General features: G+C 38.4%; 1 protein-coding gene across 1 annotated transcript in view; it reads right to left on the minus strand.

Annotated features, from left to right (window-relative positions):
• The window catches only part of LRRC36 (leucine rich repeat containing 36), a 43,841-nt gene extending 23,081 nt beyond the window's left edge, over window positions 1–20,760 (minus strand). Inside the window, exons 1-5 of the mRNA XM_036115057.2 lie at window positions 20,691–20,760; window positions 8,652–8,779; window positions 5,886–6,078; window positions 5,009–5,105; window positions 1,201–1,289 (exon numbers count right to left, since the gene is read on the minus strand). Of these exons, the coding sequence (XP_035970950.2) occupies window positions 1,201–1,289; window positions 5,009–5,105; window positions 5,886–6,078; window positions 8,652–8,779; window positions 20,691–20,760 (577 nt within the window). The remainder of the gene's footprint in view (window positions 1–1,200; window positions 1,290–5,008; window positions 5,106–5,885; window positions 6,079–8,651; window positions 8,780–20,690) is intronic.
• Between the last annotated feature and the right edge of the window lie 269 nt (window positions 20,761–21,029).

The raw sequence follows: 21,029 nt of genomic DNA on the forward strand, positions 1-21,029 counted from the left end.
AGAGCCTGATGCTGGACTCGATCCCACCTAACCCTAACCTGAGCCAAAGGCAGACACTCAACCGACTGAGCCACACAGGTGCTTGGGGAGAGAGAATCTTAAGCAGACTCCCTGCTGACCACAGAGCCCAATGAGGGGCTCAATCCCATGACCCCGAGACCACAACCCAAGCTGAAATCAAGAGTCAGACACTTAACTGATTGAGCCACCCAGGTACCCCAGAATTTCATCAAATTTTAAATATAAAAAATGCTATTTAAAATGAAATAAAGCAATCCATGCTCCATGACATATGTGCACTGAGATTTCCAAGAAAGAAAAAATAAAAATCATATTTCACTATGGCTTATTTTACCATGAAATCACATAAAAATGACTTGTAATAAGTGTCCACATGGATAGATAAGTAGTAAAGAAAATAACATACTTTATGTTATAAACTGGAAATTCTTAATGTCTAAACTACATAGTCCATCTATTAAAGTTATTGCTGGGATTTTAGGGATTAATTTTTAGAGGTTGCAAATAATTTGGTGTATCCTTCAAAGGGACAGAGGCCTCTATAGAATAGTTTCCTCAAGTAAAAAGTCATCTGATGAGTGCCAAGTTAATCCATAAGGGTCCACTGTACGCAATTCCTCTCATGAAAAGCTTTCTCCTCACCTGTGCCACGATCATTAAATGTGGCATAACCACTTCTAATCCTATCTAATCTAATCTAATCCAGTGCTTACAGGCAACACTCACCAGGAATATAGCACAAACACAAGAGATTCTGCAGCTGCAAAGGTTCAAGGTAGAGAAACCCAGAAGGCCCAGGGTCTGAGCTGCATTGATGCAGATGAGTCATGAGTCTCTGGCTAATGAATCAATCACCTTAGCAATCAATGCTCAGAGGCCATGAGGACTGGCAATGCAATTTTCAGAATGTACTAATGATGTAAATTGATGTAAATGAAATTGAATTCTGAGTACAGCTTGTACTTGATGGGTTCTGTACTTGATGGATTTAGGCCTGCTCAATAAATAGGGCCTTTTCTGGCAGTGAGAGAAAAGAGGAAAAACACAGTCAGTAAATCTGGTGCTTACTTCAAATCTGCTATTTCTCAACTATTTTGTCTTCATCCTACTCAACACTGGGCACAAAAGCTGAAATAACTAATGTTTTAGGCATTTTGTGATCAAAGCTAGAAAGCTTACCAGTTTCAATTCTGTTATCAATATCGGCACTGACTTTTGATGCACAGCTCTCATCTGTCACAAAGTTTTTCATTGTCTTCTCCCTAGAGCTGCCACATAGAATAATTTATTTAAAATTCAAATTTAAAAAAAAAGCTCAAAAGAAGGTTTCTGAGATCACCAGTAAATGCTATTTAGAAAACATTAATTCATGGTAATCAGATTTTTTTTCAAATGTTCTAGAAAATATTAATTTCACAAATATTTGTTAAACCCATTTTTTAAAGCCATAATATTGTTACTGGGAATAGTGAGAGAGAAGGACACCATAGTTCAGCCTTTAAAGTAAGAAAGCCAGACTCAGTTGGTTGAGCGTCTGACTCTTGATTTCAGCTCAGGTCATGATCTCAGGGTCATGGGATTGAGCCCTGCGTAAGGCTCTGGGCTTAGCAGGGAGTCTGCTTGAGATTCTCTCTCTCCCTCTGCCCCTCCCCCTACTTGCGCATGTGTGTGCTCTCTCTTTCTAAATATCTAAAGAAAATCTTCAAAAAAAAAAAAAAAAAGTATGAAAGCCAGAAAATTCAGGACTTAGACACTCTGTTTTCTTTCTTTTTTTTTTTTTTTTTTTAAAGATTTATTTATTTATTTATTTATTTGAGAGAGAGAGAATGAGAGAGAGCACATGAGAGGGGGGAGGGTCAGAGGGAGAAGCAGACTCCCTGCAGAGCAGGGAGCCCGATGCGGGACTCGATCCAGGGACTCCAGGATCATGACCTGAGCCGAAGGCAGTCGCTTAACCAACTGAGCCACCCAGGCGCCCGACACTCTGTTTTCTTGATACAAACTTAGGTCTAAATGATTAAGGGAATAAGATATTTTCTTTTTTGAATTAAAAAATTCATAGGACACAGAAAGGATGGTTCTGCTGCCAAGAACTGTACTGGGAGCAACTACAGCCATTAGTTTAAAAAAAAAAGACGAGAGGTAAATGTTTGCTCTTGATTGATACAGTATAGTAAGATGTAAGTATAGTAAGTACAGATTGGAAGTACAGACAGCCTAGACTATGAGCCAGGCACTTTACACCCACCATTTCATTTAATCATAAAAGCTCCCCTATTATCCATTATCTCCATTTTATAGGTTGGGGGAACTCAGATTCAGAAAGACTTAAAAAAATCTTTACCCAAGGTCGGAGAGCTTATAAGATATTAATGCTAGGACTGGGCACTTGAGTAACATTTTACCTCTGCTTTTGCAATCATCATATGGTAACTATGATAAACGGAAATATGATAGTGCTAATTATCTGCCTTACTAGGAAATGTATTCAATTATACATTAATTCATCTCTGTATTCCTGTAACAAACAAGGTACCCCCAATAAATTAAGAATTAGTTCACAAAATATATACACAGATAATTTTTTTAAAGATTTTATTTATTTATTAGAGAGAGAGAGAGAGCATGAGGGGGGGAGGGTCAGAGGGAGAAGCAGACTCCCTGCTGAGCAGGGAGCCGGATGTGGGACTCGATCCCGGGACTCAAGGATCATGAACTGAGCCTAAGGCGGTCGCCCAACTGAGCCACCCAGGCACCCCAATATACAAATAATTTTTAAGGAACATTCCGTTTCTTTTTATAGCAGGGTGAATTTTACTCTATGTAAAACCCTCAATAAACTTGACTTAAAAAAACAGACAACTGGGACGCCTGGGTGGTTCAGCCGGTTAAGCGTCTGCCTTTGGCTCAGGTCGTGATCCCAGGGTCCTAGGATCGAGTCCCACATCGGGCTCTTCGCTCAGCGGGGAGCCTGCTTCTCTTTCTGCCTGTTGCTCCCCCTGCTTATGTTCCTCTTTCTCTGACAAATAAATAAAATCTTAAAAAAAATAGAGAACTAAAAAATATGTATAGGGAACTAAAAATGCTGAGGGTTACGTTATAAAACATACAAAGGATCAGAGCAGAAATAGACAAAGAGAAAGATCCCAGGCCAACAGAACATTGACTTCATTCATTCATCATTCAACAAATTATTTCTTAGTATCTTATATGTGTCAGGCACTGTTCTAGGCACTAGGGATACTGCAACAAATAAGACAAGCAAGGTCCTGGGACGCCTGGGTGGCTCAGTCGGTTAAGCGTCTGCCTTCAGCTCAGGTCATGATCCCAGGGTCCTGGGATCGAGTTCTGCATCGGGCTCCCTACTCGGCGGGGAGTCTGCTTCTCCCTCTGCCTGCCGCTCCCCCTGCTTGTGCTCTCTCTGACAAATAAATATTTAAAAAAAAAAAAAAAAGACAAGCAAGGTCCTAGTTCTCATGGAGGGGAAAGGCAATAAACAAAGAAAAAACTCACTCTGGAGAAGAATATTTAATGTTGTGGAGATATGTTCATATCTTATCAAACTAGAAATGGTATGTATAGGAAGCAAATTACTATAAAATAAATATTATATATGTATTATTTTATTATTAATATATATTTCGAGATCTATTATATAACATAGAATATTGTATATAAACACACACACATACATATACCTAAGACTAAGCAGATATTTACTACAATTAATGTTTACTTCTGGGTAGTGCAATTATGAGTTGCTTATTTATTTCTTGTGGTTTTTCTATACTTTCCAAATTCTCAATAAGTATGCATTACTTATACCATCAGAAAACAATACTAACAGACACATGTACATGTGTCTATTGGTAGGTACACAGATGTCTAGAAGGATGTATACCAAACATTACTAACTCTTGGTAACAGAATATGGGGTGATTTTGACTTTTTCACTGCACTTTTCTGTATTATGTAAATTTTACATAATATGTAAAATGACTTGTTTTTCAAAAATAATAAAGCTACTTTTTAAAAATAAAGAGCATGAGTTTTGGAGTAGAAGATATGGTATCTTATTTTAATCAGATTTTAGTAACAAGAAGTAGAAAAATCTACCATTCAGATACTTTAGAGCTTCAAGATCTGTTTACTTTTGATTTTGTAGAAAAACATTTCCTTTACCTTTTAACAAATTAATCTCCCTGGTAATGTAAATCTTCTAATTCAATAGGAAAAGACCATGTACTCATAACTCCAAGAAAGAGTTGGTAAGCATTTATGGGGATGATATCTCACGGTATCCCTATCTATAAGCTTTGAACAGCAGCTTTAGAGAATTATCAATAATTATTTCCAGGGTCACCTGGGTGGCTCAGTTGGTTAAGCATCTGCCTTAGGCTCAGGTCATGATCCCAGCCCTTCATCTCATCGGGCTCCCTGCTCAGCAGGGAGTCTGCTTCTCCCTTTTCCTCTGCCCTTCCCCCCAGCTTGTTCTCTTCCTCTCACTCAAATAAATAAATTTTTTTTTTTAAACATTTTATTTATTTATTTGAGAGAGAGAGAGACAGCGAGAGAGGGAACACAAGCAGGGGGAGTGGGAGAGGGAGAAGCAGACTCCCTGCAGAGCAGGGAGCCCAATGCGGGGCTCGATCCCAGGACCCTGGGATCATGACCTGAGCCGAAGGCAGACACTTAACGACTGAGCCACCCAGGCGCCCCTAAATAAAATCTTTTTTTAAAAAATAATTATATCTAAAGCAGACCCAAGAGTTCAAGAAAGCAGAAATGTTCCCTCTGAGGGCCAGATTCTCATCCCAGATAAATTTCAGTATGTTGAAGAGATACTTTTATTCCTGATCTGAGGATTCTTACAACTTGTGGAGATTTCTGCCGAAAATGAAGACATTAAGTAGGAATTCACTGCTGTCTATGTCCGAACCAAACTAAAACTTTTTTTTTTTTTTTTTTTTGTAAAGAATTGTCTTACCTTTTTTCCACCTCTAAAAGAAAATTTTCACTGTTGCCCAACTGACTAAAATGCAGCTTGGCAGCTTTTCTCTCACTTTCTCGCACAGCTCGGTCATCTGGAGGCAAAAACCGTGGTCTGAGCATGTTTCTTTTTTGGAGTATACAGTAGTGGGTCAGAAAACCATATTCACAGAGTAAAAACTAAAGATCAGTCTCATATTCTTTTGTTAGAGACAGGTCACAAACTAATGCTATTATGTTGTCACTGGAGCAAGTAGTAACTCAGGGAGACTACAGGGATACCATAGCAACAACTGCCACAGAGGTGTAACTACCCCTGCAGGAAAGTAGAGTTTAGGCAGCAAACAATCCAAATGGCCTAGTATTCTGCTGAAAGTTACACTGTTTCTGAAAGAAATTAGTTTCCCCACAATAACTTTCCCAGGGGCAAATCCAAGTTTGCATCAACAAGAAATGTATACTCAACAATAAAATTATAAAGAAATACAGACTAGCTCATTTGAAGGAATATTGATTGTTCCTTGCCAACTAAGCCCCAAAGGTTGTTGTATTCATTTTCTATTGCTAATATAGTTGCAAATTTGGGGCACCTGGAAAAATAAATCTCAACCTGGAAACTCTTTGTTGGGGAGGAAGTGGTGGTGAAACCATCAACTGAAGAAAACTAAAGCTGGAAGTAACTGATAAAATCATAGATTGTCATTCAATAAAAAAAGGACTCGTCATACATCCTGCCAACACAAAAGAATTACATAAATATTGACTAATAAACAAATATATCCTGCCAGTGCACACTGTGGGCCAACACCCAAAGGTTAGGAGGCAGCTCGTTTAATGTAAATTCTAGCGCAAGGAACAGGGGAGGAGGGTCTCACCCAGTTTCTCCAGAGTTTGTAGCGTGTACACAGCAAAGAGCCTATAATCTGTATCTTTCCTGACAACAGGATTGAGTCTCAAATCTAGTTCTTTGAGGAAGGGTAAAGGCTGTAGGCGGGACACCTCCACTAATGAAGGAATGTTGTTATAATATAAATTCAGGTCTTGGAGTGAACATAAGTACTGGATGCCCTGCAAGGAAAAGACCACATTATGAAACTGCACATAGGTAAGGACTAGGAATCTCACAGATAAAGGTGGAAATGTATCTATTACTTCCATCCTTAAACATGTTACCTGAGTCACCCATGAGAAAGGCAGGGTTGAAACTCTTATTTAGATGCCTGAGAATAAGAACAATGCAGCCGATAGGCACTGGATGTCCTATATATTAAATAATCCATAGATATCATACATTTCCTCCTTACAAAATCTGACATGGAAATATCTGCAGTCTATTCTCTACTTCTGTTGCTCCCCGACTACTCTCCCTTCCAGTGGCTAGGCCACGTCACTTTTGCCCTTCTCTCACCCTTGCCACATCCACTCTCCTGACCCTAGATACACCTCAATTTTCAAGAAGAAAGGAGGTAGGCAAAAGAGATAGTTCTGAGGAAGAAGGGTATAATTTAAAAAAATTAGGTGTGTGTATGTTTTGTGTTCTTTTATCTCAGTGCCTCACATTTAGGATAAATTGAGTATATGGGAAAACGAAACAACACTATATCTTAAGTCTTCCCTCTTGGAACAGTCTGGAACCATTCTTGTCCTTGTTTCTCCTTTCAGAATTACCCCACCCCTCTGTTTCTGTGGGATACTGGAGAGGAAAAGCCACAGTATGCCTCCTTTGCTGAAATCTACTATTGAAAATAATTGTTTAATTTTCATGTATTTGTCTAGTTAGCTGCTTTTATCCAACATTAAATTTCAGGACAATAATTCAAAACATGTACATATATGTACAATCATATCCTTTTCGTAGTAAAAATGCTTACCATAGAAGGAACTTTGTCATTGAGGGTAATTTCAGTAAAATTATTTTCCATCATGTATTTATAAAATAATGTTTTTTTTATTCTTGTCATTCAAAATTACCATTCTCTTGTTGCAGAAAATTTAGAAAACTCAGAGATTATACACAAAGCATTTCTGAATAGAGAACTCTGTTTACACTTTGATTCATTTCTTTCTGGCTTTTTTCAATTCCATTAACTTCTACATTGTAAAAGGGTCAGCAGTTAGGAATAGTTTTCAGTGACTTTGGCCCCACTCTCAGGGCAGTACACCATCAGGACTCTCTTTAAATGTGTCTAATGGCCCAGCTCAAGTAATCTTTTAATGTCTCTCAGTGTAAAAGTCAAGAAAATGATTTCTATCTTCCTCTCACTTTTCCCACTTGGCATGAATTCACGTATTCCCCAAAGTTATACTAGAAATAATCACAAAACATTTATCCCCTGAGAAAATTAAGTAAAATGATTCAGAACTACTAGAGATGAACATATGCAGATAAATCATAGATGCAAAAAAATGGAGAAAACATTTACTAAGTGCTTCCTATATATGCCAGTGTACACATGCTAATCTTCACAATAGTTTTTTGCCCAATTTACAGAAGTAGAAAGAAAGCAAGTATATAAACAAATTATGGCAATGTCCACTCAATTTTTTAACTTGAAAATTAACAAGCAAACATACATACATGTGAAAAGAGGAGACCTAAGCAACTGTAAACTAATGCTTTCTGAAACTGATGGGTCAAATATTAATGGCTGTTACCAAATAGTCTAATGACCTAGTTTAACTTGCAGCTTCTGCTTTTAGAGTCCTAGCTGGAAATCTTGCTTGAACTTCTCTTTCAGGGTCCTTTGTTTTAGACTTGGGTCTGGCTTGTCTTGTTGAACAAGTATTCCCTTAAAAGCACAAAACTGGCAGCATAATCCAGGAGATCATTAACTAATCCTGAATAGCATTTGTGAGTCTTTGACCTTGAGTCTTGCAAAGAAGGGCTTAATCAAGACGGGCACATAAGGGTAAAATGGGAACACGTGGAGGAAATACCGTTTGGGGGTCTACCACAAAGAAAACAAAACTTCCACCTCTGTGTGTACACACTTATGTTTGTAGAGCTCTTTGTGTATTTGCTAATCCTCACACTGCTCAAGCCTGCTCCTGCCCACCTTCCTGTCTTGCCCTCTGCTCTACCATACCCTGATCTAGATATTTTTCTTTGTTTTCAAGGCCACCATTTCCTCCTCCTCCTTGAAAAAACCCACAGAAATAATCTAAACCAGTGTTTCTGTACTATGTACCAACATCATCAGAATCCCCGGGTATATCCTGAGCCCACTCAGACAGACTAACTCAGAATCTCTCTCAGAGTAGCAACTAAGAATATGTACTTTCACAAGTGCTCCTTGTAATTTTTTACACACATAAAAACTTTGTCCTATCGCCTTAGATCATTTAATATAATTTTCCCTGAGTACAAAACAAATTTCCCCAACATTTTATATCAGAAAATTTCAAACACAGAATAAAGCTGAATGAGTTTTAAAGCGAATAATAAAATTTAATTTGGAAACACTTAAAAGGAAGATCCTATATTCCCCAGGCTGACATTATCTCTCTCTTATTTCTTCCCATTAAAACAACTACTACTACTACTACTACTACTACTACTACTACTACTACTGCTACCACCACCACCACCACCACCACAATAAATTGGGCTGAACTGACTAGTCATAGAATATAGAACTTACCTTCAGGCTTGTGATCAAATTTCTTGATAAATCTAAGGATCGGAGGTTTTTAAAATTTCTGAAGGCATCACCAATGGAATGAATTTTTCCAGCATAAGATCCCTGCAATGAAAGAGACTCCACCAATTCTGAAAAGAGATCACCAGTAGATAGATTATGAACTCTGCTTAAAAACAGAGTCAGTGAAAATAGGTCTTCCTTCCTCCCATAATCCATTTGTGAAAGGCCCTACATCAAGGTTCATAAGATCAGATTTTCCTTTTAAAAGCAGTGATATCACCTAATACAGTGAAGCCAAACCTTGGTTTTATAGCACCCTTGTGTTTCTCTATTCACCCTGAAGGATGTAATAAAAGTCTCCAAAAGTTCTCAAAACAAATTTAAAAAGAAATGTAGCAATCCGGGGCACCTGGGTGGCTCAGTCATTAAACGTCTGCCTTCGGCTCAGGTCGTGATCCCAGAGTCCTGGGATCGAGCCCCGCATCGGGCTCCCTGCTCAGCCAGCACCCTGCTTCTCCCTCTCCCACTCCCCCTGCTTGTGTTTACTCTCTAGCTGTCTTTCTCTGTCAAATAAATAAAATCTTAAAAAAAAAAAAAAGAAATGTAGCAATCCCACTGCTAGGATTTAGCCCTATAGATTATAAAAAAAAAAAAAAATTGCCAGGATATATAATAAATACACGTGGATATGAATTGCAGAAAGGTTTTAGGATAGTTTAAAAAAAGAGAAAGAAAAAAAGAAAAAGAAAATGATCACAGGGTCTATCAGCAGAAGAGTAGAACTTGATGTCCTAAATAACAGTAGATGGATACAATGGACAAAGTACTAGATCTGTGGCTTTCTACAAGTCACTTACTCTCTCTGTACTTCAGATTCCTTATCTGTAAAATGGGGATAATAACAGTATTTAACTCATAAGATGTTGTAATGATTAAATGAATATATATACAAAACTTAGAACAGTACTTATAATTACTATATATGTGTTAATTATTGTTATGCAGTTATTAAAAAGAATGAGGTAGACACTTGTAGATGATCATATGGAAAGATCTCCATGACAGTAAGTGAGGGAAAAGTACATTCGTGTGTAACTATGTTTTAAAGTATATACATATATATTTATATAATATACTCATATATATGGAAGAAAGTCAATTAGACTTCTAACAGCACTAAAAAGAGGAGAATCTCAAAATTGTCAATAGGAACTCACTGGCAAGTGTGGTGGCCTAAATACAATAGCGATCAAAACTGGAAGGAGGTTCTGCAAGATCCAATTTGCAGGTGAGTGCCAGGGAACTGCAATGAAATAAGGTTTAAGGTGCTAGAGCAGTCTGGACCCTATAAACTCCAAAAAGTAATAAACTGAAGATAGCTTTCAAGATAAGACCCACATCAGGGAGAAATTACTGGGAGGAGAATCCACATTGAATGGGACAGAAACAACAGGTTCAAAAAAAAGAGAAGGTCCAGATACAAGTGGGGAGAGAAGCAAAGATGGCAGATACCAGGAAGCCTAAAGCTTTTTTTTTTTTTTTTCCACTTTGTGAACAGAAGAGGGAGCTCCAAAACCCTGAAACTAGAAAAGCTATTCTGGCCCACCCTTATCGTGTAAAAGTACAGGAAAACTTACTGCACTTAAAGAGCCACAGGAAAGGATTACAGTCCAATTTTATACGACGTTAATAAAAGAAAAAAGAGAGTATTACCCCTAAAGAATGAAAGCACTCCAGAAAGATATATCACAAATGAAAATTGTAACTTAATATTTCGAAACAAGCTAAAAGATACAAAAATAAAATGTAACAGTTCTCAAAGTGTGGTTCCTAGACCCCTGAAGGACCCTGAGACATGTACAGGGGTCCACAAAATCAAAACTATTTTTAAAAAATTACTTTCATAATAATATTAAAATACTGAGCGCCTGGGTGGCTCAGTTGGTTAAGCTACTGCCTTTGGCTCAGGTCATGATCCTGGAGTCCTAGGATGGAGTCCTGCATCAGGCTCCCTGCTCAGCAGCGAGTCTGCTTCTCCTTCTGACCCTCCCCCCTCTCATGCTCTCTCTCTCTCTTTCTCTCTCTCAAATAAATAAATAAAATCTTTTTTAAAAGATTTATTTATTTGACAGAGAGAGAGACAGTGAGAGAGGGAACACAAGCAGGCGGAGTGGGAGAGGGAGAAGCAGGTTTCCCACAGAGCAGGGAGCCCAGTGTGGGGCTCGATTGCAGGACCCTGGGATCACGACCTGAGCCGAAGACAGATGCTTAACGACTGAGCCACCCGGGCGCCCAATAAATAAAATCTTTAAAAATATATTAGCTTTTCCACTGTTGCAACTATGGTGTAAAAGCAAAACTACTGGGGCCTTAGGATGACTCAAGGAACACTCACAGTCATAGTGTTCTTTTTTTAAAGATTTTATTCATTTAACAGAGAGACACAGCGAGAGAGGGAACACAAGCAGGGGGAGTGGGAGAGGGAGAAGCAGGATCCCCACTGAGCAGAGAGCCCGATGTGGGGCTCGATCCCAGGACCCTGAGATCATGACCTGAGCCAAAGGCAGACGCTTAATGACTGAGCTACCCAGGCGCCCAGTCATAGTATTCTTTACCATCACATACCTGCAATTTTTAAAAATAGCCAGTTTCACTTAAGAATGTCCTTTAAAAAGCAGTAAAAATGGTTAATTTTATTAATTTTGAACTTTGAGCACATGTTTGTTTTATTTGTGTGACTAAATGAGAAATATTCATGAAGTACTTCTGCTGCATAATGAAGTATGGTGGATGCCCTGAGGGAAAACATCTGTGTAAAATTTTTTTGAAGATTTATTTATTTTAGAGAGAGAAAATGCATGCAGAGGGGAGGGGCAGAGGGAGAGAGAGAGAGAGAGAAAGAGACCAAGAATCTCAAGCTGCGATTGAGCACGGAGTTGAGCACAGAGCCAATGGGGCTCTATCTCACAACCTGAGATCATGACCTGAGCTGAAGGCAGACACTTAACTGACTGAGCCACCCAGGCGCCCCGAGATTGATGACATTAACAAATGAAAATTTTATATGTTACACAGAATGACATTTGTCAGCATTTGAAAGACATACATAACTCAGTGAATTAGTAGCTCTCAGATGACCGATGCACAAAATCATGCATGGGTAAAAGATCCATTTAAATGCAAGATGTACCAATGGATTTCAAATGCAACAGAGTACAAAAAGCACGCTGATATAGTTTCAGATTCCACACACAACTCAACTTTTAAGAAACTACCATTTGTCCAGTTTTCGTGTCATATCAAAGAAGAATATCCACAATTCTCTGCAAGGCTATTAAAATACTTCCCTCTTTTTGAACCTCTTATCTGTGTGAGGCATCATTTTTATTTTTATTTTTAAAGATTTTATTTATTTATTTGAGAGAGAGAGAATGAGAGAGAGAGAAAACACATGACAGGGGGAAGGGTCAGAGGGAGAAGCAGACTCCCTGCTGAGCTGGAAGCCCAATGCGGGACTCTGTCCCTGGACTCCAGGATCATGACCTGAGCCAGAGGCAGTAGCTTAACCAATGAGCCACCCAGGCGCCCCGTTTTTAAAAAATATATTTCAACCAGGGGTGGTTGGGTGGCTCAGTTGGTTAAGCGTCTGCCTTCGGCTCAGGTCGTGATCCCAGGGTCCTGGGATCGAGCCCTGCATCGGGGTCCCTGATCAGTGGAGAACCAGCTTGCTCCTCTCCCTCTGCTGCTCCCCACTCATCGGGTTCTCTCTCTGACAAATAAGTAAAATCTTTAATATATATATTAATATATAATAAATATATATAAAAAATATATATTTTTCAACCAATACAACATTTTTGAGATTTAATACAGAAGCAGATATGAGACTCGAGGTCTCCAATTAAGACATTAAAGATATTTTTAAGAAGATAAGACAATGTCACTCCTATATTTCTTAAATATTCTGAAACCAAAAAGTTTGAAAATTGCTGAAAAATGTAAATTAGAATTAGAAAAATTCAGAAAAATTATAAGAAAAGGAAGATTTGAAAATAAAGACAGAACTCAAATGAAAAAAAAAAGGTCATTTCAAAAATGAAGATCAGGGGCACCTATGTGGCTCTAGGGTTGCCTGGGACAGCTTGGCAGTGTCTTATAAAACTAGACACAGCTTACCAGATGATCTAGCAATCATGTGCCTTGATACTTGCCCAAGTGAGTTGAAAGTTTATGTCAACACAGAAACCTCTGTATTTATAGCACCTATACCTGTACATAGAGGCTTATATGAATGTTTATAGCAGTTTTACTTATAACCACCAAAACTTAGAAGCAACCAAGATGCTCTTCAATAAGTAAATGGATGGATAAACTATGGTACCTCCACACAGTGGAATATTGTTCGGCAATAAAAAGAAATGAGCTATCAATTGAGCTATGGAAAGACATGGAGGAACCTTAAATACATATGGCTAAGTGAAATAAGCCAGTCTGAAAAGGTTATACTTATATGGTTCCAACTATAAGACATTGTGAAAAAGGCAACAGTAAACAGATAACTGATGTACAGCATGGCCACTATTTAATAATACTGTATTGCATATTTGAAAGTTACTAAGTAGATCTTAAATGTTCTCATCACAAGAAAATACATTTCTTTGTAAATATGTAATGTGACAAATGTTAACTAGATTTATTGTATGTATACATGCCATGATGTATAAAAATATCAAATCATTATGTTGTATATCTGAAACGAATATAATGTTGTATGTCATTTATATTTCAATTAAAAGATTTTTTAAAAAGATTAGTGGATGGGGGTACCTGGGTGGCTCAGTCGGTTAAACATCCACCTCTTGATTTTGGCTCAGGTCGAGATCTCAGGGTCCTGTGATTCAGCCTTGCAGCCCTGTGTTGGACTCTGCTCAGCCGGGAGCCTGCTGGTGGGCGGTGGGGGGGAGATTCTCTCCTTCCTCTCCCTCCGCCCCTCCCCCCTTGCCCCCTTGCATGCGTTCATGCTCTCTTTCTCAAATAAATAAATCTTAAAAAAAAAAAAAGTTACTGGTTGCCAGAGATTACATATTAAATGATTACAACTGTATGACATTCTGTAGAAAGTAGTAGTAAAAAGATGAGTAGTTGTTAGGGGTTAAGTAGAAAGGGAAGGATGAACAGATGGAGCACAGAGGATATTTAGGGCAATGAAACTATTCTGTTTGATACTGTAATGGTATACACATGACACTATATATTTGTCAAAATCCACAGAATCAAACAACACAAAGAGTGAATCTTAATGTAAACAACAGACTTCAGTTAATAATAATATATTGGTATTGGTTCATCAATCATAACAAATGTACCACACAAATGCAAGATATTAATAATAGGGGAGATGTGGGGGAAGTATGAGGGGGGAAGAGGGAGCTTTTATAGAACTCTCTGCTCAGCTTTTCTATAAACCTAAAAATGCTTTAAAAAATAAATTCTATTAATTAAAAAAAAAAGGAATGAAGTACCCATACATGATAAAATATGGATGAACCTTAAAAATACCATGCTAAGTGAAAGGAGCCAGATGTAAAAGGCCATATATTGTATGATTCTATTTATATGGAATATCCAGAGCAGGCAAATCCATAGAGACAGAAAGCAAATTAGTGGTTGCCAGGGGCTCGGGAAAGCTGGAAATGAAAAGTGACTGCCTAATGGATACAGGGTTTCCTTTGGGGCTGATAAAAATGTTCTGGAACTACTAATGGTAATGGTTGCGCAATGAACTAAGTGGCACTAGATTATATACATTAAATTTTATAGTATGTGAATTATATCTCAAAAAATTTTCCTGACTTTGAGGGCAGCATATTGGTAGTCCTATAGTATGAAATGGTCTGGTACCCTAAGAATCTGTTACCATGGGACAAAAGCTAAGGTCAATTATAATTTCTATCAGTGCCCTGAAGCATTTCTCATGCCTTTCCCCGCTGTTTTGAAGGGCAGACATTTTAATATTTTTAAAGGAACCGGAATTATCATTCAAATGATAAACTGCCACAGTGACAGATATTCTTTTATGATTCATATGAAGTGCAAGGTCTTAAGAGATTATGCATTCAGTCTCAATGTTTATAAAGAGAGTGAAGACAAACAGATCAGAGATCTAATCAAACATTCACATCAAAGATGTCAAGAACAACAGAATAGGGGCGCCTGGGTGGCTCAGTTGGTTAAGCGTCTGCCTTCGGCTCAGGTCATGATCCCAGGGTCCTGGGATCGAGTCCCATATCGGGCTCCCCGCTCAGCAGGGAGCCTTCTTCTCCCTCTCCTCCCTGCTTGTGCTCTCTCTTGCTATCTCTGTCTCTCTCTCTCTCAAATAAATAAGTAAAATCTTAAAAAAAAAAAACAAACAGAATAATCTTCCTATTTTAATATATAAGCTACATAACCCTAATAGGTCAAAACACGTTTTGCTCATGAAAATAACAAATCAAGTAAATAATCTCTGTATGGAAACCCATTTATAGCTCACTTGGAAACTGAATTCATAATCTTTAATAAAGCTTATTTATAGGGATGATGAAAGAGTTTCAAATAAGTAAAACTGAAAAAAAGCCTCAAGAGTCAGCCTGAAAGATTTCCCACTAGCCAAAGTAGGGACAAGTTCAACAGCAATTATGATAATAACTGCAATAGATTAGAACACACCAAAAACACTTAAATCCATGAATTTATAATGACACTAAGAAAACAAAACAACTCTCTTATTGGTTACCTTTAGAGGATGCTAAGAAAACAACTCATTTTTCCAAAAACTGATAAATAAGCTGAAAAAAAAGTATTTATCCTGTCTTTGCTGTACAAACTGTGCCTCAAGATAACCAAGTTGATAGGAAATGTCTTTTTATATAAGTCTTACAACTAATAAAAATGAAAGATAGAAAATTATCATTTTGCAATCCCTAATGAATTAGTGGACTTTACATAGTCATGTTTAATAGCTGATGTCACAAAAAGAACACCAGATAATTATACACTTCATGACAGTATACTCTCACCTATGAAGTAGTCTTGCACAAAAACAAACAAACCTGAATCAAATCAAGCTTCACTTAACTAGCAATTCATAGGAACAAGAACTGGGGAAAATGTTAAACATCTTAGGAATTTAATGAGCAAAATCCAGATTGTAAGAAACTATTCAGGACAAATGGCCTAGTTTCTTTAAGAACAATAGAAAATGCAAGGAAAAAAAGAAGGGGAAACCTATGGATCAAACAATATTTAAGACAAGTATCAACTGTATAATGCTAAGTGAAGTAAGTCAACGAAAGACAAATACCTATGATTTCACTAATATGTGAAATTTAAGAAACAAATGAGCAGAGGAAAAAAAAAAAAAGACAGACAAGCCAAGAAACACTGTTTAACTATTGAGAACTGATGGTTGCCAGAGGGATGAAACAGGTGATGGGGATTAAGGAGTGCAATTGTCGTGATGAGCACGGGTGAGGCATGAAATTGTTGAATCCCCATATTGTACACCTGAAATGAATGTAACACTGTATGTTAACTATACTGGAATTAAATTTTTTTTAAAAGACAAATATCAACCAATTACAGTAGATCTTACATAGATCCTGAATCAGAAAAATTTTATAGGACAGTTGGCGAAATGAGAAAACTGGTTGCATATTTGATGATATCAAGAAATTACTATTAAATATTTTTAGGTTTATAAGTGATTATCATTTTTAAAAGAGTTCGCTTTTGAAGATATATACATTAAAATATATATGGGTTAAATCATATGACAGGGATTTGCTTCAAAATAAACAGTGCAGGGGGTTAGGCGTGGGTAGAAGTTAGGTGAGGTACAGATGAAAGAAGACTGGCCATGAATTGACAATACCAGCTGAGGTAGGGTGATGGGAGTTCATTATTCTGTTGTCTCTACTCTTGTATATATTTATATACTGCCATTAATAGAAAAAATTATAAAATAAGTGATATACGTAGAGAATATTTCTGGAAAGTTATCCAAGATATTGGTAATAGTGATTGTCTTTAGGAGAACTGGGTCAGGGCCAGGGAAGAGGGGTGGTCAAGACTCACTTTTCACTGTACAATAATTATATTACCCATATAATAAATAACTGAATTATTTTTAAAAGCCAAAGAAGTACTTTGTACTTCTATAATTATATATTTTTTATATTTTTTCTCTCCTTACCAAATAATTATATATTTTCTCTCCTTACCAAATAATTATCATCAGCATACAAATATGTTCTAGTATATTGTGTCTTTAAAAAACTTGTTCTTGGGGTGCCTGGGTGGCTCAGTCAGTTAAGTGTCTGCCTTTGGCTCAGGTCATGCTCAATGGGGAGCCTGCTTCTCCCTCTCCCTCTAATCCTCCCCCGCTTGTGCTCTTTCTGTCAAATATATATATATATATATATATATATATATATATAAATAAATAAATAAATAAATAAATAAATAAATAAATAAATAAAATCTTAAACCCACTAAAAACTTGTTCTTGATCCCACATTATATCCCCCAACTAATATTCCACTTCTGTGTTCTCTTTTATGGTCACATTTCTCAGGAAAGGTCTTACCTTCACTAGCTCTTCTCCCTCACATATTATTCCCTTTTCATCCCAACCCAGCCTGGCTTCCCTCCATTCTCTCAAAATTCCCCTAGTTAAAGTGACCAATGGGTTCCATGTTGCCAAATCTAACAGACATTTCTCTGCTTGCTTAGCCTGTCAATAGCAGTTGGCACAGGGGCGCCTGGGTGGCTCAGTTGGTTAAGCGACTGCCTTCAGCTCAGGTCATGATCCTGGAGTCCCAGGATCGAGCCCCGCATCGGGCTCCCTGCTCAGCGGGAAGTCTGCTTCTCCCTCGGACCCTCCCCACTCTCGTGTGCTCTCTCTCTCTCTCAAAAAAAAAAATAGCATTTGGCACAGCTGACCATTACTTCCTTCATATACTACCCTTTCTTAAATTCCAAGACACCAGGTTCTTCCGTCTCTATTCAACATCTAAACATTGAAATATCCCAAGATAAGTCTTAAACCTTCTTCTATTCTCCATCCACATTCTCTAGTTAGGTGAGTTCACCCATTCTTATCACTTTAAGTATTACTGATTTGCTAATGCCTCCCAAAATTCACAACTCTAACCCTGACCTCTCTCCTCTGAGATCCAGACTTGTATATCCAATTGCCTACTAAAAATTTCACATTTGAATGTCTAGTAGGTATTTTAAACTTAACATGTTCAAAACAGCACTCTTGATTCGCCTTCCCCAAGCCAATATTTCCCATAGTCTTTGTGCTCTCTCTAAATAAATAGCACCATCGTCCACCCAGCAATAACCTAAACCAAGTTTAAGTGTTATCTTTGAATCTTCCCTTTCCCCAACTCCCATATTCATTTTTTTTGGTAAGTCTTGTCCTATCTACCCACAAAATACACCTTGACTCTGTCCACTTCTTTTTATCTCCACTGTCATCCTCCTAGTCCAAGCCATTCATTATCTCTTATCTGGACTACTGTAACAGGCTTCTAATGGGTGAGAGTCATATTTTAAAAATAAGTATTAGATCAGGACACATCCCTGCTTAAAATGCTTTGATGAAAACTGACAAGCTGATTCTAAGATTCTAAAAGAGAATAAAGGGCTAAGAATAGCCTAGACAACTTTGAAGGAAAAAGAGGAAAGTGAAGAAGGGCACTGACTTTACCAGTTATCAAAACCTGTTAAGCCACAGTAGTTACAAAAGTGTGATACTGGTGTAGGAAGACAAACAGAACAGTGGAACAGAACAGAGAGCCTACAAATTTACAAAGGAACTTGGAATATAGCAGAGATACTATAAATAGGTTCTGAGGAAACTGGAGATCAGTATAAAAAAATACAATTATACTAAATCACACATTGTATATAAAAATAAATTCCAGGTAGATTAGACTTAAGGTGAAGAGCAAAGCAGCAGAATTTTTAGGAAAAAAATGTTATTCAGCAGTGTAGGGAAAAACTTCAAAAATAAGACCAAAAAATCACAAATCATAAGGAAAAATAAACTTGACTCCCTTAAGATGAAAATTTTCTGCATGACAAAGGATAATTTAAACATTTATGGGAATTTTTTAGTACAGGGAAATATAACAAAAAAACAAACATACAAAACAGTCTATAACTGCACCACAAGATCATCTCTTTGGACATTAAAGAGAAAATAACACTTATTACATAGCCAGAAAATTCCAACAGTACAGAAAAGTACAGAATAAAAGCCTTTCTCCCCAAAGATGACCACTGTGATTTTTTACTTAATAATGCATATAACAGCACATTAAAGTATCTGTTTTATTGATAAGTAAAAAAAAAAAAAAAGCAAATTGCCAAATAATAGATACACTCTTATACATTAAAAAAAATACCTATGTGTATATGTTTGTATAAGTAATGGAAAAGGTATGGAAAGAGGGAGAGGGAAGAATATTCTTTTACTTTAGTTTTGCATTGTTTGAATTGTCAGAATGAACACAATTTTGTTATTCAGACAACTGTAATAAAACAAGGAAACAAAAACAAGCAAAAAAAATCTGCCATGTGCCATTATAGCTGGAGAATGTAAGGAGTATATGCCCACCCCCAACCAAATAAAACTAAATCAACATTTTTTTAAAGGCAAAAAAAGTACAAAAGTGTGTCAAACCAATAAAGCTTTTCTTAGCTAACTTGTAAAACAGGAGAGCTCAAAGTAGTTTGAAAAAGAAAAAACAAACCTGAAATATCTGCAGTCTATTCATATACACACCACACCACTACCTTTGGTTGGGGGTGGAGAGATTTCCAGAGGAAGGAAAGATTAATAACCTCTTCATTCATGTAATGTTTGTTACTAGCATGCACTAGTTTTTATAAATTTTAAATAATAAATAATTTTTAAACAAAATAAAACCAATTATTTCATATCCCACAAATAAATAGTACTAGAGGAAGCAAGAAAGGCAACTTTTTGTAAAGGTTAGAGCACAGGCTCCGAACTCAAGAGTCCTGGGTTAATAAACCCTGGCTGTGTCACTTTGGGCAGGAGACTAAACTTAATTTTAACCCATCTGTAAAATAGGCACAATAACAGCATCTGCTTTACAGGCCTGTTATGGGGATTAAATATTGCGCGGTGGGGGGTAAGCATTTAATGCCAGAGCCTGGCATTAAGGATAGAGTAAATTTAATAAGGGTAAAAGCTGAGTTAGGAATGCTGATAAAACTTTTCCAACATTTCTACTCCTTAGAAACTCAGAAAACAAGCTCTGTGAATCAGAGCCCAGGTCAAAGTTGGGGTCAGCAGTTGCTCAGCCAGTTCCCTCCAGCGCCTTGAGAGACCAGCTAGCTGCTCGCTATTGCTTTCACAATTGAGGCCCCTTTCTGAGCGTCTCTTAAAAGGAGGCCACACATCCGGACGGATCAAAGAAATGGCCAAGTTCTTGAGGCGGAGACTAAACGAAGAGAGGGGCTGATAAGGGAACATCCTTTCCCATTTTACCCCAAACAGGAAAAGCCCTCCTGGGTCTGAAATTTCAGAAAATGCCAAAACGAACGCCCTTCGTGCCTTCCTCAAGAGCACCGCCACCTCAAAGGCGCTTCTCAGCACGTCCCTTCTCCCGCCAATGCCCCTCTTGGGGCTCCGTTTCCTTCCACTAGCTCAGACTCTGTCCAGTTCTGTTTCCGGCCGCAGTGTCCCGTTAATCTACTTTCTCCTCCACTTCAGACTCCGTTCGTCTCCCTCAATTCCTCGCCCTCCTCCCCAGACTCTCAGGCTACTTCACGTCCTTCACCTTCACCTCCACCTCAGTGTGACTCTTCTGCCTCAGTAACCCCTTCTCCATCTCAGGGACCGCTCCTCCGCCGCCATTCCGCCGCGTCTACCTCAGGTTCCCCCACCTCTACCTTAGTTTTCTCCCTTCAGCCTCAGACCCCAAGCTCCCGGCCCAGGTCCTCCCGGCCTGGCCCTACCGGGCTGCTCCAGAGTCAGCGCCCCCAGGCGGCGGACGCCTTCCTCGTCCAGATCCCACTGCTCCGCCATCCCCGCCCGCCCCTCACCTGTCTCGGTCCACGAGACAGGCTGGCGCACGCCAGGCCCCGCCCCCGCCGCAGGCCCCGCCCCACCGCGCGTGCCGCCGATCTCCCCAGGCCGTTAGTGCTGTGATCACGCGCGCGCGCCCGCCCGCCCCCCCGCCAGCCTTAGGCGTCCCGACTATGGTATGGATCCCGCCCTGGCGGGGGCGCCAAAAACACCAAAGCGGCGATTGGGGAGGTGATGTGGCCAAGGATTAGGGCTATGGGGTTAGGGAC

Source organism: Halichoerus grypus, chromosome 15, assembly GCF_964656455.1.
Source record: "Halichoerus grypus chromosome 15, mHalGry1.hap1.1, whole genome shotgun sequence".
Classification (NCBI taxonomy): Eukaryota; Metazoa; Chordata; class Mammalia; order Carnivora; family Phocidae; genus Halichoerus; species Halichoerus grypus.